Here is a 17,938-nt window from a genome sequence, read left to right as displayed (position 1 = left end):
CTAAAAAAAAGTGTGAAATGTCAAGTTGGGCTGGAACGACGCAGCATTCTCCAAGAAACATGAAAAATGCTCTAATGCAGTGTAAGGGCTGCCTAAATCCCTCACTCAAAAGGGATATCCAATTTTGTTGCGACCCAGTGAACCAATGTGAAGCCCTAGAGATGCGTCCAACTTAGTCGTGAGGAGGTACTAGACCTTGCCATTATCCAGTGGGTTCTACGCTTCAACAGTGCTGAATAATCCTGTCCGTATCCTGGGCGTAGACCCACAAATGGAATTGTTGCGGGTGAACCAGCCCTTCTCACTCCCAAAAGCAAAGCACATTTATGCTCTCTGACCCCACTGCACCACTTGAATCCCCCTTACCTCTCAATTGTACAAAAGTTTTGTCTATTTCTACCGCAAGAAACAAGCGCTGATCATGCCTCACCGCCTGGCATGGTATAGGACCCTATCGGATTGCAGCAGTCTGCCCGCCTTAGTAGGCTTCGAACTGTTGACTCCTCACTGGACCTCAAGCCTTTCTAGATGAGACTCTGAAAAGGTTTGCAGGACTTGGACACACCCGAGATTCCGGTGGTTTGAGTTTTCCCCGACTCGTTTGCCCAGGCCTAGTCCTGACTATCCCTGGGGCACAGGCCTGAATTGAATGCCCATTGGAGGTTGGCTAGATGGTTTCTTATTGGTGGGTTTACCACATAATAAAGGAGGTGTACAGGACGCATGCTCCTCTTCTCTCAGGAGGACCATTCCCAAATGAAAGGCTGAGATCAAGCGTCAGCGAGATTGTTAGAGGATTTCTGATCTGATTCTAAAGTGGGCCCTTTCTACAGTTACGGCCTGACAACATAGGAGCATATTCTATTTGATAGAATTCCAGCTCCACAAAAAACCAAGGGTACTGGGTTCAGTGCATCGCTACCGATGCCTCCCCAGATGCACTTCAAAATGGACCAAATTTGAGCAACTAGTGAAATTGTCATCCCTGTATCTTAAGGATGCAGTTCAGCAACCTTTTCAATGCAAGCCTCTACTTCTCCACAAGTCTTCTTTACCAAGATGGTAGCGTACATCCATATATCAGTGACTGGCTATTACATGCATCATGTCATCCATCACTGGATGGAGAAGATGTTTGGATCATGTCCTCTGTATGGAGAAGATGTTTGCATCATGTCCTCCATCAGTGGATGGAGAAGATGTTTGCATCATGTCCTCTGTATGGAGAAGATGTTTGCATCATGTCCTCTGTATGGAGAAGATGTTTGCATCATGTCCTCCATCAGTGGATGGAGAAGATGTTTGCATCATGTCCTTTGTATGGAGAAGATGTTTGCATCATGTCCTCTGTATGGAGAAGATGTTTGCATCATGTCCTCCATCAGTGTATGGAGAAGATGTTTGCATCATGTCCTCCATCAGTGGATGGAGAAGATGTTTGCATCGTGTCGTCCATCAGTGGATGGAGAAGATGTTTGCATCGTGTCGTCTGTATGGAGAAGATGTTTGCATCATGTCCTCCATCAGTGGATCGAGAAGATGTTTGCATCATGTCCTCCATCAGTGGTTGGAGAAGATGTTTGCATCATGTCCTCTGTATGGAGAAGATGTTTGCATCATGTCCTCCATCAGTGGTTGGAGAAGATGTTTGCATCATGTCCTCCATCAGTGGGTGGAGAAGATGTTTGCATCATGTCCTCCATCAGTGGATGGAGAAGATGTTTGCATCATGTCGTCCATCAGTGGATGGAGAAGATGTTTGTGCTCTTCTGCACCATCTGGTCTCCCAGTCTGTCAATTTCCCATCCTTATCCTTGTCAAGGTCTTTGCGCTTATTTCTGGACTGACATGGGAGTGGCATTCCTTCTGGAAGCAAGCACTCCGAAGTGGAGTTACTAGCTTCAGAATCTTGCACCTGCAGGAGGCATAGGCCTGGCAGTTGTGCCGGTAAGGTAGCTCAGCGGGTCGAGCACTCGTTGCAGTGATCTGTTTTTGATCTGCAGGTTGCAGGTACAAATCCCTGCAAAATCGACAATCCTTTTATCCTACTGAGGTTGATAAAATGAGTACCAGTTTCAGTTGGGTAGTAATGTATGTAAATGTGTTCTATGTAAAGTGCTTTGGAAAAAAGTGATATGAATAACTACGTTTGTATTATTATTGTTAGACGATATTATTCAAGGAGATACAGCAACTTCCATCTCTGCTCAAGTCTTTTCTCATTTGAATCCTCTGGTGAAGCATTTTCCTGCTCATCGGGCAATTTATTTAGCAACGTAAGACCAATCCCCGGGTTGCATTTAGAGGTGATCAAGAGCCAGCTCCAGTGGTAAGTACGCTTCAGGCATTCAGAGAGGGACAAGCCTCGGACCTGCAGTCTCTCGTGTAATCCTGACGCATGCCAGCAGTGAGGCACCATCTTTCTCTGGCACTCATCTCGATCACATGGCCCTGGGCAAATGGGTTTGCCATCAGTGTGGCAAGTATTCAAACTGGAGGGAGTGCCAGGCCATCCAGAAAGCGTTGTTGGCCTTCTCCAGCTCCAATGGTCCATTGGTTCTAAATCCTTTGTCAATTGACAGGCGGCAACATGGAATCCTCCAACGGGCTCTTTGGGATTAAAGCATCACTTCCCTTCTTATCTACAGCATTATTAAGGTATGTCTCCCACTGCCCTGCACCCCGCTCCCACGATCCCACTCTTGGACGGTTGTAGTGTTGTTTCCTTGGCAAGAGGGCCAGTTGTATGCATTTCCACCCTTGTATGCATTTCGCTCTAATTCCACAATTTCTGGTGTAGAAAAAGGCAGAGAAAAGTGGTAATCTTGGTACCCCCTTTGTGATGAGATCTTGTATTGCAGTTCAGTAGGTTAGCAGTGAACCGGTTTCTCTGATTGGATGCGGGAATCTGTTATCGTTTTCCAGTGCACTCGGAAGAATGATGTGATATGGCATTTATAACGCACCTGTACACAACCTTCTCAAGGCGTAACAAGGCAAGGGAGGGGAAACCGAGGGAGGGCAAAAAACGATGATCTTGCTAGGCCTAGTGGCATTGCGATTGCAGAAGTGCAGGGGAGCTGAGAAGCGCCAGGGGAGGGTGGGTTGGAGGATGGACAAGTGCAGTACAAGGAATCAACACGACAAATGGTGCAGCCAACAGGTGGCAAGTGCAGGTGTTAGAAGTGCAGACAAAAGGTGTCTACTAAGTGCAGGAAAGGGGACTGTAGGGTTACAGATACAGACACCAAGTGCATGGGAAGCCAGGAGGCAGTGTGGGTATGCAGGTGGAAGGGCAAGGGACCTGGGTCCGAATTCAGAGGGTAGCCAGGTTACCAGTGCGTGTATCAGACAGCAGATCAGCACGGGAGAGGAAGAGAGAAGGCAGAAGCAAAGAGGAAGGTCTTGAGGTGCTTCTGGAACCAGAGATGGTTCTGCTCAAGTTTCAGGGAGGCAGGGAGGCTGTTTCAGAGGGAGGCCCCAGCCGAAGAAAAAGATCTGCCCCAACTCATTGCTTGGATATGCGACTGACACTCAAGGAGTTGGAGATGGAGGAGTGAAGAGCTTGAGTAGGAAGATATTTCCGTAGAGAGTTGGTAGTATTGCAGTCCCAGGCCTCAGAAAGCCCGGTGGACAATGCAGAGGGTCTTGAACTTGATATTTGCCACCATTGGTAGCCGCTGGAGAGATACGAGCCCTGGGCTTGAGGCAAAGGACACGTCTTGCAGTCCTGTTCTGGATGAGTTGTAGAGGACTGAGAGTAGAGGCAGGTAGATTTAGAAAGAGGCTGTTGCAGTAGTCCAGCCTAGAGAGAAACAGAGCACTGGAGACGGTGAGCTTCTAGGTGAAAGTGAGGAAAGGAAGAATACCTCCGAGGAGGTGCAGCTCGTAGTTTGACTTCTTAGAGACATCGGAGATGTGAGGAGAGAAGGAGAGTGTGGAGTCGAAGATGACCCAGAGGTTCCTAGCCTCACAGGTGGGAGCAGGAAGAGGGCCCAGAGTGGGTGGCCAGAGAGTGACAGGAAGGGAAGGTACTGGAAGGAATATCATTGCTGAAAGGGTTAGTCTGGAGGTAGTTGGTGAATGGAAAAGGTTGCTATTCCAGACAAGGCCACAGTAGTGGTTCAGCTTTTCTGAAGACCATCAACCAGATGTGCTGTAATCATGGGACTCTGCACCTCTCCTCACCCTTTGTCTTCTCCATCTTCAGAGACGATGGATTGTCCACTAGATTACCTTGCAGGTCTGGATAGATAGACGATCATTCAGCAGTGGTCAGTTGGAGCTTCTACATAATTGCAGATGAGGCAGGCTGCCATTACAGCATGGAACCATTGGTACCCACATTATTTAACTATTAATCCCTGCAATACCCCACACACCCTTCCTTCCTCAGACACTTTCCTTGGATCTGAGAGCCATACAGTGCCCACACAAACCCTATTTGTACTTGATTAGAAATGTTGTTTCTTGGGGCTGTTAATCCGATACACAGATTATGAGTGATTTGTGCTTTTGGGGGCTCCTTATTTTAGATAGCTCTTTGCCCAGATATGGTTGTCATTCTAAACTGTTCTTGGCTACATTTAGATCAGGGAATAGTACTTCCTGTTTTTTACCTTGCAGGGGTCTTGTGAAGGAAGAGCTCTTCACTGCCATTGCGTGAAGCAACCAGTGTTCTGTAGACCCTTCAAAACCAAGTCTTTTGGAAAGTGCAAGTTTGTGGCCTTTGGTAAAGTTGCAGGGGTTCCAAACCTTTGGTTCTCACTTTGTGTTTGCTGATTGATGGGTCATTGGGAAGGCCTAAGGGGTGACTGTTGTTTCTCTTCCTCTGTAGTGTTTATGGTCCATCCACAAGGAGGGTGGCAGCTTCTTTGGCAGAGTCACTGGGAGTCCCATAGTTGTCTGTCGAGGAACATTGTGGGCTGCTTGGTCTTCCTTGTGTCTGTGGCATGGTCTTCAGTGTTTCAGTTAGTAATAATCTCTTAAGGTTTTCCTGCACTGTGAACTTTGACATAAGTAGAAGTGGTGCAGAATAGTATTGACCTTGATCGTTTGTGACATCAGTAGGGCTGTGTCAACAGAGGGGTGGATATGAGTAATGCCTTGGTTACATATGGCAACCCTCCGTCCGGAGACTATCTTCTACCTCGTCACCATCCCAGAAGGTGGAAACCTCAACCATATGTTTTGGGTATATTGCAGGAAATCTAAATGCTGCCTCTGTACCTTCTGGGCCTTGATCAAGTGAAGGATAAGGGACTGCCTTGAAGGAGCCTATCTAGGTACATGTACCAACAACAGGAGGAAAAACCTCCTTCACTTGTTGCAACGCTGCAGCAACAAGTGAAGGAGGTTTTTCCTCCCGTTGTTGGTTCATTTTTCACGGAGCAAGGGGTATTTCTCCGTAACTTCACCAGCATGCGACACTGCCAGTAGTGCTGGGCAACCTAAGTTGATAGTCTAAGACCCCAACATACAATATCTAGGTACATGGTCTGCCTGTGTGTGATGAAGTAGGAGATATGATGCATTGTTATGAGTATCGCCAATAAGGTGTTACCATTCTCAGTATTTGATCAACTTGGCAATCTCCCATCACAATGTAAACTGTGCTGTGGTACTTGGAGTAAGCTGAGGTAGGATCTTTATTTAAACTCCGAAACACCTATGTGGGTTGGTGAACCATTTGTCATGCATTGGGCACTTGTCATCCACTTTAACCTACTGACTGAGCCACAACTCTGGGTAAAACTGAAAGAGTAAAGCTGACAATATTGAATCTCTCGCTTTCTCTCTTTCTCGCTTTCTCTCTTTATCGCTTTCTCTCTCTCTTGCTCTCTCTTGCTCTCTCTTGCTCTCTCTTGCTCTCTCTTGCTCTCTTTTGCTCTCTTTTGCTCTCTTTCTCTATCTCTTGCGCTCTCTCTTTCTTTCTCTCATATATATATCTGCTCACCTTGTAAATGACAGGAAACAGTGTGGGGCTTGGAGAGATGGCCAGGACTCCTGCGGAGGTACCTACAGTGCCATTGAAGATGCTATTATTGTGTGGTCAAGATTAGGTTGAGAAGAATTCGAGAGTTGTGCAGATTTTGTCTAATCTGCCCAGGACCATTTTAGTACATACCAGGTCAGGGAGGTTTGGCTAGACCATCTAGTTCCTTGCTTTGAAATCTTTACGACTGGTCCATCACTGGCTTCCCCACTTGAACACCTCATGTACAAATTAGGAGTGCTCATAAACAGGTTGTACAATTTAATGATTGCACAGGTTTTATTCCCTTCAAGGTGTTGCACTATGCAAGTCGTTTCATTCGTTCAACTTGGAACTTGATGGCGGTTGCTGCTCCACTGTCCACTTCTGAAAATACCAGGTGATCCTGGGTTGTACCAGCATCCATCATTAAATGGTAGCACACAGCCAAAGATCTGTCCAACAGCTTCAACACCTTTGGCATCACCAATGTATCCGGTAATATCCTGCAGAATCTATTCGCTGAATGCATGGATTGCAGTATTGGATTGTTGAGACTTTTAGGTATGATTTAATGAATATTGCAATAATCTTTAGGTGCATTATCAGCGGCTTGCATGATCTGCCAGGAGAGTCGGCGTTCTGGACACACTGGACCAATCAATCTTTAAGCCGTTGATGGATCCAACCCTTGGAATGCTTTGAAGGTTTTCAATAGGCCCTTATTGTGAAGAAAGAACAATGTTTTTTTCAGAGAAACATGACAAGAAATCCATTTCTAAAAACTTTGGTTAATGTAAGCAGTAAAAACCTCCCACTCATTGTCCAGCAAAACATGTCATCTTACTTTCAAGGCCTTTTTGGCGCTATCGCTGTCCTCTATTTCGAGAGATGCTTTCACGGCCCTAAAGAGGAAGTGACATCAGTGAAGGAGAAACCATGCAGTCTGCAGGTCGGTGAGAACTGTTCCGTTGCCACATTTTAGCAAATAAAGGGTGCTGTGTACCCCTAAAACGGTTCTGTTTGTAGTCATGAAGCTGGCACGCTTTTGAGAGAATTCTAGCTCACGGGTTGGTGTTCCATAAGCCTCTAGGTGCCTTCATCTGGTATTTTCATTAGACAGTGTGGCACAGGGGAGGCATCATTAAAGTTCTTGCAAAGTATTGATGCGCTGCTGGTTTCCTGGGATGGGAATTGAGCTGTTTGCTCTACCTTGAGAGCTAGACTATTGTGCTCCCCCACCCACCCCCTGATCGCAGCTGCTTGAAAGATGGGGGACTTCCATTCCAAGACCTTAGCTTGCCTCCAGGTTGTAATGTGTTAGTTGCGGGTAACCAACCAGTTAAAGGCAGCCTCCCTCCCATTGATGGACAAAAGCTGGGTCTTGAGTTCAAGCACTATCGCAACAGCATCAACTAAATGCAGATCAAATGAGAACAATGAACTTCTTTGACCTTGAGCCAGTGGAGCAGGTACAAGGTAAAAAGAAGAAAAGGAGCAACCCTGTCCTCCTCTGAGCTAGCTATTCAATCCCAGGAGGCGGCAGGTCCAGCTGGGTCCGCTCGTGCCAAAACTAACCTGACTAACACCCAATAGAAACTGGAGAGAATCCACTCAGCATATGCAAAACTAAGAATCCAGGAATAACGGATGGGTACGTATCGCACCCCATACTTAGGGGAGATGGTCAAAGGCAAGGCCAGCCAATATATTGTACTTAGACTAACTCTTAGGGTAGCCAATGGATTGCATCTAGATGAATTTTGAGAGTAACCAATGAATTGCAACTACACATTTTGGGGGTAGCCAATGTACAGCACTCAGTTTAATTTTCAGGGTAACCAACATATTGCACTTAGATTAACCTAGATTAATTATTAGGGTAGCCAATACTTTGCATCTAGAAGAATTTGGAGTGGCCGATTTGATGGAATTTGAGGGTACCCTATGTACTGCACTTTAATTGTTTGGGTAACCAACTTATTGCACTTAGATGCATTTGCAGACTGCCAGTGCACCGCATCTAGTCTAATTTTAAAGTAACCAATGTATTGCACTTGGATGAATTTTGAGGGTACCCAATATATTGAATTCTAGATGTATCTCCGAGCAAAAGCAATGTATTGCATGGTAGATGTATAGGCACCACTCTAAGACACATTGCACAACATCTCTGTCATGAGAATGCAGCTATCCCACGTGATAATATTTGGTTCAGCTGCACACAGTGCTTTCCCTGCTCTCACATGCTCTGCAAATTCCTCTCTGCACCCTTTCTCTACTTGCACTACTATAAGACATATCGCACAACACTGCTGCAATACCTCTCTGCACCCTTACACTACATTTGCCACTCTAAGACACACAGCAGAGCACCTCTGCTGTAAGAAGGCAGTTGGACCCCACGATAAAGATGTGTTTATTTGGTGAAGAAAGATACATTAAAATTGATATTAGTAAAAAACAAAACAAAATAAAAAAAAGATCCGGTCTAGCTGCACACAACTATCGTCTCCTTTCTCCTGCTCTCATGCACTCTCCACCGCTACCTAACTTCCTATTGGCTAAAATGCACACATGCTTTCCGAAACTTCCTGACAATGACTTTCCCCATACCTGGACTTCTGTCCCCCGAGAGCGTTCAACCTACAGAGCACGTTGGGACCATACCAATGGTGAAACGTGCTATACAAATGACAATTACAATACATTACTCAGACATTTCATTTGTACGTTCATGACATTTATAGAGCTCCTTGACCAAGGTGCTCTATAGTATCAAATAATGGTTCAATTAGATGGTCATGTGATTAGAAGTAGTTCAAGAAGAGAAGAAAAGTAGATATGATATATTTATAATGCGCCTATACACAAGTGTTTCAAGGCGCGCGATGTAGTACCTTAAGACGAGATCAAAAAATATGTAAGGGATGAGGAGGGGGTGAGCACGGATATTTGGGGGGAGGGCGTTCCAGAGTATGTGGGCTAAAAGGGAAAAAGAGCGGAAACGTGAAGGAGCACAAGGTGTTTAGAAGAAAGAAAATGGAGGTGCATTATGGTTTGTACCCCACTCAACCAGCTTGTTTTATATCACGTGGAAGGAGTATCAACATTGTCTTGCCTTTAATGGGTTGTGTTTGTGTGAGAGTGAGGTGTGGGGGGGGTTTGATTTGTACTAAATGTATACAAATCCTCACCTGTAAGGGCCCCCTGCAATGTACGTGCAAGGGTGTAATTTTAGGGGGGACCAAGTGTTTGTCCCCCCAACTTTTGTGGCTCACCATGTTGTCCCACTCCTTTCATTTCTGCTCCCCTCCGCCCCCCCCCCCCCAGCATTTTCAGCAAAGTTACTCCACTGTGTATGTTGATGAATGCGGCATGTATTTCACGTGTACTCTGGCTGTATTCATTTTAGAAATGCCTGGTCGTCGTTCTGGACTCTGAGGTGGGCGCCTGGCATGGGTAGGCACTGACTGCCCTGTGTGCTCTCTTTTTGCAGACATAAAGCCAGCGAACGTGTTCATCACGGCCACCGGGGTGGTGAAGCTCGGAGACCTTGGATTGGGCCGATTCTTCAGCTCCAAGACCACTGCTGCGCATTCATTGGGTAAGAGAAAATCACGGGTTCACACCTTTCACTGTCCTCTCGCGAGAAGTGTCCGCAATCGTCAGGACCCCGGCTTTATGTTGCAGCAGAATTGGAATGGAGGTTAATTCTTAGGCTGGGCTGCGTTCACCTGAAAGGCTTGTATTCTCATTTGCACTTAAAGTACTTCCTTGATCTGTGCTAGCTAAAAAATCTGCCCCTTTTAAATGCTGCTTTTTTTCTTAGTTTAGTTTGTTTATTTGTAAAGTGCAGCCAAACCCTCAGGTAGCTGGGCGCATTAATCTTGTGGACAACATAGTTACATAATGTTGCGCGACAAAGGTACATACATTCAGTGGTACATGGAAGAATACAGTAGGAGACAGGATGCAGGTAATAGATAATATAGGACAGGGTTACAGGGTGGTCCAGTTCAATTATAAGCTAAATTGTACGGTAATGAGTAGATTAGTCTGTGAGTAGGCAGGTAACGTTTTGTTAGGCAGAGAGCCAAGATTTCACCATGGCTCTGAAAGGCCAGAAGGAAGCTTACGATCTGATTGATAAATCTTAAGCGTGTACTTAATAGGTCACTACTGTGGCCTTCACAAGAAGCTCAGAGTAAAGATGGAGGAGCGATCGGAGGGGGAGCATAAGTAAAGGTTGAATAAAGGTTGGACCACAATTCTTGTGCTGGTGAATGTAAACAACGCTTTTCAAGTTTTTGTGTAAGAGGGTTTAATTGGTGGTTTAGCTGTGTCAGCTGACACGTGTTTCAACCCATACAGGTCTTTCTCAAGACTAAAGTTATTCTTGGCTGCCCATGGTTAAGGGGTGGAGTTGGTTCTCGATGGGACCACCGTCCAGTTGGCATTGGCAGAGCTGGATTCCTTGGCTTTGTTGGGTAATTAAAGGTGGCCACAGGTATTTAGGGCTTGGCAATCCTAGGAGTGGTGCCCCGGTGGGCTTTGCTGTGCCTTGCGGCCTCTGGTCTCCTCGGCTGGTCTCTCACTATACAGAGACCAGCTGAGGAGAACAACGAGCAACCAAACCCACCCATCAACCATGGGCAGCCAGGAATACATTTAGCCTTGAGAAAGACTTGTATGTCTATGCAGTACTCATCTGTGTACAGACCTGTTCCTGTTGGCTGATGTTGCATATTTGCTTGTTTGAGCTGCAAAAATGAGTTAAGCAATTTAGGGAAAGTGTGAATGTCGGGCAACATTTGCATAACTACGCCTGCATGCCTGTGTCAAAAATGACTACAAGCATGTGGCTTCATCAGACATTCTCTTCTTGAGTGCCTATGTTGTGAAAGTGATATAACCCATTGGGTCGAGATCTCCAGGTGCCCCAGGCCAGGAAAATTTGCAGAACTACACCTGCATGCCTGTGTCAACAATGACTACACGCATGTGGCTTCATCGCACGTTCTCTTCTGTAGTGCCTAGGTTGTGAAAGTGATATAACCCATTGAGGTGAGACCTCCAGGTGTCCCAGGCCAGGTTTCAAAGAATCAACCTTCTTTTAGCCCTTTGGCTCGCATCATATTACATTCTGATACCTGAAGGTGGGCATTCATAAACTGTACAGAAATTCAAATTGACATGTGACAGCAAGGTCGGGTTCTCATGGAACATGTAGGGTCGGTTTGTCAGCATATTTTTATGAACTAATGGGTGAGAATGAAGTAGTTGGTTGCAAGAAGTGGGCAGTGCTTTGTCTGCATCAGTAGGTTTTATTTTTACTTACTTTGCATGCAGATTACCTTAGATCGGCAGAAAAGTAAACATGTGCGTATGTTTATATGTATGGATGAAGTTATGTGCGTGTATATGGTTTTTTAAGTGAAATTGAATCGAAGGACTTCCAGCATTCAAAGTAAGTTTTATCCAAAATGATTTATTTCCATATAAAATGGACTACCTCCCCCCGCGCAGCAGATGAGTATAGAGGCCCCCCTGCTGCATATGAGTATCTGGCACCAGGGCAGGTGTTCACACATACATACATCACTGTGCACCCCATGGGAGACTACAAAGCATGTTTGTTGTGATCTGTTAAAAGTGTGGCAACCACAGCAAAATGCACGTTCAAGTGGAGCATGAGACAAAAGCATGTTTACATGTGCAATTTGTACCACCACCAATACATGTTTATCAGGGTTGTCAGAATGTGAATGCCCATATATGGTAATGGCATCATAACAAGTTTATAACAAACCTGATATAGTTTATCTAACGGGCACTAATGACCATGCAAGCGACTGGGAGGCCAGTTAAGGGTGTGAAATATGTGTATATATACACACATACCCCCAGAACCTTTATGCATTATGCATGTGCTGGAATTTGCCAGAGCCCTTTCTACCTTTAGTCCTCACCCATCAGAGACAAGGAGTACCATTTAGTTGGGTAATGGTACCATGTGTTGAGCAATGAGGAGAGCCTGGAAGCGCTATGTGGCAGGATCGCGTGGGCGCATAAAAACAGAGAAACTCCCATTAAGTCAGATGATCGCCCTTAGTTTAAGGGGAGCCTTGCCCTTGGTGCCCATTTATACCGTGCACGCACACACCCTGCAGGGAACTTCTGGCTACACTGAGAGCGTGCTGCTTCCAAAGTGAGGAAAGGCGAATATAAATCGTGGGTACATCCTTGGACCCATTTATTTCATGTACATCCTTCTCCTTGGAGAACCACCTGAAAGTTAGACAGCAATTGTTTTAAACCGATTTGTTCATGATGCACAAAAAAATAGGAAAACCCCATACCGCCTGGTTGTGATCAATCTTTAGTTGTGTCTCTACTGGTTGCACCTTATGCATGATCTGCAGACCTCCTGGTTGTGATCAATCTTTAGTTGTGCCTCTACTGGTTGCACCTTATGCATGATCCGCAGACGACCTGGTTGTAATCAATCTTTAGTTGTGTCTCTACTGGTTGCACCTTATGCATGATCTGCAGACCTCCTGGCTGTAATCATCTTTAGTTGTGCCTCTACTGGTTGCACCTTATGCATGATCTGCAGACCTCCTGGTTGTAATCATCTTTAGTTGTGCCTCTACTGGTTGCACCTTATGCATGATCCGCAGACGACCTGGTTGTAATCAATCTTTAGTTGTGCCTCTACTGGTTGCACCCTATGCATGATCCGCAGACCGCCTGGTGGTAATAATATGGTATGGCATTTATACCACGCCTATACACAAGTGTTTCAAGGCGTATCGAGGCAAGGGAGGGGAAACAGTGGGAAGACAGACAACGATCCTACTAGGCCAGGTGTCCCTCAGATCGCGCAAGTGCATGGGTAGGGAGAAAGTGCCTGGGGGAAGGGAGAGGGGAAAGTGCAGTACATGGGATAGAAGAATAAATAAGATAGATAAAAATGGCCAAATGGTGGCAAGTGCAGGGTAAGTGCAGATATAAGTGCTGGTAGGGGGACTGTTGGGATACAGAAAACAGTCCCTAGGTGAGGGGGTTGCCAGGGAGGTAGGGCAGGTGTGCAAAAGGTGGGGCCTGGCCCCAAGATCAGAAAGGGAAGCCAGGTAACCAGTGCAGTTTCAGCCAGGAATTTCAGCAGGGGAGAGAGGCCGAGAAAGCAGAAGCAAAGAGGAAGGTTTTGAGGTGTTTCCGGAACCGGAGATGTTCTCCTCAAGTTTCAGGGAGGCAGGAAGGCTATTCCAGAGGGAGGCCCCTGCTGAAGAGAGAGCTCGGCCACCAACTCATTGCTTGGAGAAGCGACTGACCCTGAGGGAGTTGGAGGCAGATGAGCAAAGAGCCCGAGAAGGAAGGTATTTGGGAAGAGAGAGTTGAAGGTATTGCGGCCCCAGAAGGCCTGTGGACAATGCAGAGGGTTTTGAACATAATCCTTGCAGCCACTGGGAGCCAGTGCAGAGATTTCAGTCCTGGAGAGATACGATCCCTGGGCTTGAGGCCAAGGACAAGTCTCGCAGTCCTGTTTTGGATAAGTTGCAGAGGACGGAAAGTAGAGGCAGGCAGATTAAGATAGAGACTGTTGCAATAGTCCAGCCTAGAGAGAACCAGGGCTCTGGAGACGGTGAGCTTCTGGGGGAAGGAGAGGAAAGGAAGAATATCTCTGAGGAGATGCAGCTGGTAGTGTGACTTCTTAGAGACGTCAGAGATGTGAGGTGAGAAGGAGAGTGTAAAGCCGAAGATGACCCCAAGGTTTTAAGACTTGCAGGTGGGAGTAGGAAGAGGGCCAAGAGGCCGGCCAGAGAGCTGCAGGGAAGGAGGGAGTGGGTGTGCCGATGAGTAGAATCTCAGTGTTACTGGCATTAAGGCAGAGGTCATTGACAGCACACCACTCCTGGATAGCAGACAGAGATGAGGGAAGGAGAGGAGGAGGCCGAGGGTAGCCTGAAAATGAGCTGGGTATCATCCGCATAGCACTGAAAGTTGGGGCAGAGAGCGGCGATGCGATGGGCAAGGAGTGCCAGGTATTGGTTGAACAGCCAGGGAGAGAGTTTAGACCACTGGAGGACAACACAGGTAGAGAAAAAGATATCGGAGAGGAAGGACCCAAGTCGGACCTGGAAGGGTCGGTTGGAGAGGAAAGAAGTCAGCCATGCCAGAGCCTGTCCAGTGATACCCAGGTTGTCACGGAGACGGATGAGCAGGATGGTATGGTTGACAGTGTCAAAGGCAGAAGAGCGATCAAGCAAGATGAGGACACATGGGGTGTTGGAGTCAAGGTTGGAGAGCAGGTCTTCACGGATGTTCAGGAGAGCAGTTTCCGTGCTTATGGCAGCCCTGAAGCTAGACTGATGGTCATGAAGACAACCAACAGATTCGGTGTAGAGATTAAGATGGGAGATGGTCAGTTTCTCCAGGAGCTTGCCCAGTTTTGACGAGACTTTCATAGATCAGACTTTTCGAGAAACCTAGTCTGCAGAGAAAAGGGGAAAGGCAGAAAAGGAGGGAGGGGGGTGGCTGCAGAAGGGCCAGAGGAAGAGCAGGGAGTAGAGGGAGGGAGGCGATAAGAGGAGAGTGAGGACAGGATGGCCTGAGTTTTTGAAATGAAGTGAGAAGCCAGTGCCGTGCAGAGGGTCTGGGAGGGGACAGGAGAGGTAGAGACTGTGGCAGGATTGGCCAGTTTCTTGCAGATTTTAAAGAGTTCAGCCGAGTTGTTAGATGCTGCAGAGATGCAGGCTTGGATATGGGCTCTCTTCTTGGTGAGAACGGAGAGACGGTATTGCCTTTGCAGCAGGCGGCAGGCCAGTTTGTCAGAGGATGAACATAAAGCACGCCATTTCCTCTCGGCCACCCAGCACTTGCGTTTTAGACGTGACGAGATCTGAGTTCTAACAGGAGTTACACTTGGCTTTGGGCTTCAGGCGAATTCTCATGACGGGGGCAAGGATATCAAGAGTATCAGATATAGCAGAGTGGAGCATGGAGAGGGCTGTGTCAGGGTGAGAGTCAGCCAAAGGGGGAGGAGGGGATGAGAAGGTGGCGGCGAAAGCCTCAACTGACACGCGCTTCATGGGTCGGATGACCGAGAAGGTGGGTGGCAGTGATGAAGGTGACTTGGCCTGAGGGATAGGGAGGGTGAGGTAGGAGGATAGGAGAAACTTATCACTCCAGGAGAGAGGAGTGGAGAGAGGGACCGAGAGGGGAAGGTCAGAGGAGATCAGAGCATCGAGAGTGTGCCCTGCAGAATGAGTCAGGCCAGAGGGGATAATGGTGAGTGAGAGAGAGTCGCAGAGGTCACAAAAGTGTCTGGAGGGGACAGGAGGCATCCAGGTGGATGTTGAAGTCTCCAAGAAAGAGGAGTTGACCTGTTGAGGCCAAGAGTGAGGAGAGGTCGGCCCACTCGGAGAGGAAGGAAGAAATCTGACCACGTGGCCGATAGATAGTAGCCACAGTAAGGGAATGACTAAGAGAGAGAGAGATGGCAGACAAGGCATTCCTAAGAGGAGTAGGTCTGCGTATGAGTTAGAGGCAAGAATCAGTCTTTAGTTGTGCCTCAACTGGTTGCACCCTATGCATGATTTCCCATAAGCATTTTGCCAAACCAATGTCCGGTTCTGTGTGGTTACTGTATTTTGTCTTTGGCAGGGGGCCAGCAATTAAATGTAATGGGCAGAGCCAAGGCTTATGGTGCCACCTTTGTCACAGCTGTTGTCATGTGTGCTGCCATCACTGGATGTCACATTGCAGGCAGTCACATCACACATACCTGTGTAAGATGCATTACTTCCGCTTCATTTATTTATTTTCACAACACTTCTTACCCGACCAATAGTGGTGGGTACCAAATTGTAAGTTAATCATAACCACCGGTATTGCTCTGGGCAACCTTCATACCATATATGTTTAGCTTGCCCATGCCTCTTAAAAAGGGAGCCAGCAATTTGGAGACCAGTCTGGGCCCTGCCACCAATAGTGGCAGTTCTGCTGTGCCATGCTTGTGTGTTCATGCAGCTGGGGAGGTGTGGGGGGTAGGGAGGTTGGAGCGACTCCCCGGCCTGTTTTTGCTTTGTTGGACCTAATCCGTGAGGTCTTAGTTAATTTCCGGGTGTAGCAAGGCAATGGGTCGGCGACTGAGCATTCTTTTGATCCCTTTGGGAGGCAAACTAAAACCAACACGCATTGAAGTGGGTACAGGGGTATACTGTCTCCAGTTGCGCTGAGCCAGAAATAATTTTTAAGATCAGGCCAGCTGCGTGGCTAGTGGTGTGTGGATAACCGTTAAACCATAGAACTTCAAATATGTATAGAAACCACTTGCACTTTGTGTTTAGCCCAGGGATGTCATTTAGGAGTCACCAGGAGTCGCAACTGCGACCCCTGTGGTCTTCCTTTCTACCCCTGTGGTCTCCCTGGCTACCCCTAAAAAATAAAATTACAAAAAACAAACAAAAAAAGAAACACAAAAAATTCAGCCTCCTAGGCTGGGGCCAGCAGCATGTGGCTCTTTGTTTCTGGAGTGGCTGGTTTTCTGATAACTATCGTCTTTAAGATAGCTCCGTGGGTTGAGCGCTCGCTGCTGCAATGTGTGTGATATCTGCAGGTTCGACTCCCGGCAAGGTCAACTCAGCCTTTCATCCTGCTGAGGTTGATAAATGAGTGCCAACACAGGTTGGGTGATATTGTATGTATATTTGTTCTAAATGAAGCACTTAAACCCAAGTGCTATATAATAACACATCATTATCGTTTGGCCTTGGACGTCTGCTTGCATTCACAGTGATTTGGTAATATGGGCCTATACGCGCTGATATTAATGATACATATGGTGATCCAGTCTTGTATAAATGTATATCACTTTACAGTGATATCTTAACCATATTTTTGGTAGTGTACTTAGAAACAATGCTATGTGATGCCACTTCCTGTTTTGTCAAAGACTGAAGGCCACGATTAAGTCACCAAAGGATCTAGGAAAGAATTGGGCGCCCCTAGTGGGGCAATAGAGCGGTAAGAATTAACATTTTATGATCTACATCGTAACATCATAGATGTACAGCATGGAACAGCCACGTGTAGGATCAGTTTGACTGAGATTAGATAAAATCCAATAGATTAAATCCAGTCCCCCTCTCCTGGTTTTCTGAGGAACTCTCGTGTTGCCGGGCAGACCCATTCCTCCAAGATGGCAGAGGTGGGATTGGGAAGCAGAAAGGATTGGTATTCAGCCAAACCCAGCCTTGTGATCCTTACTCCAGCCCTCCATGCAGAGGTGGGAAGGAACATGGGGAGGGACCCTGTGGCAAGGGGGGGTGGGGGGGGCAAGAACTGTTTGCCATTGTTGTTGTTTCCAGACGTGTGCAACATCCTCCTCTGGTGTGTACATGAAACTGTTGAGAACTCAACTCTAGTGCCTCTGTGATGCCGAGACTAGAGGTGAACGCCATCTTGAGTTGGCCCATGTCAAGTGTGAGATGCTCTGCCGCACTGGGCTTTTAGGCTCCCGACACATCGCTGGCAGGCCTGCACCTATAGTGGGGAAGATGGTACCAGCAATACCGTTTAGGAATCCAGAACATCACAAGCTAAAATCCAGACCATGCAAACATTGTAAACCCCGGTATTCACCCTCATAGGTTACCCTCAATCGCGACTACAGCGCTGCGCTGCATCCTAGCTATGTTCACACCGAACAAAGCCCCAAATACAACCAATCCAGCTACTATCCAGGACAACCTGAAAGCTTAGATTCCTGCAAATCTGGACTAAAACGACTACATATAAGCAACATTCAAGCGAGTTAGTCGGTAGCTTCCCATCCTTCCACCTACTGTGATATTTGGGACGGACATCCTGGAGGACAGGATCACATGTCCAGTCTAAAACGAAATAAACTTAAGACCCATGCACACATCTTGCAGCACCACTCCTCCCCCGACCATC

General features: G+C 46.9%; 1 protein-coding gene across 3 annotated transcripts in view; it reads left to right on the top strand.

The window, feature by feature from the left end:
- The window catches only part of NEK6 (NIMA related kinase 6), an 884,175-nt gene that overhangs the window by 632,200 nt on the left and 234,037 nt on the right, over window positions 1-17,938 (top strand). For all 3 annotated transcript variants that reach the window (XM_069609453.1, XM_069609452.1, XM_069609454.1), the window contains exon 8: window positions 9,474-9,581. In XM_069609453.1, coding sequence (XP_069465554.1) covers window positions 9,474-9,581 — 108 coding nt within the window. The remainder of the gene's footprint in view (window positions 1-9,473; window positions 9,582-17,938) is intronic.

Source organism: Ambystoma mexicanum, chromosome 8 (genome assembly GCF_040938575.1).
Source record: "Ambystoma mexicanum isolate Mex_15411 chromosome 8, UKY_AmexF1_1, whole genome shotgun sequence".
Lineage (NCBI taxonomy): Eukaryota > Metazoa > Chordata > Amphibia > Caudata > Ambystomatidae > Ambystoma > Ambystoma mexicanum.
Note: the sequence above shows the minus strand (reverse complement) of the source record. Positions and strands in the feature narration are given on the sequence as shown.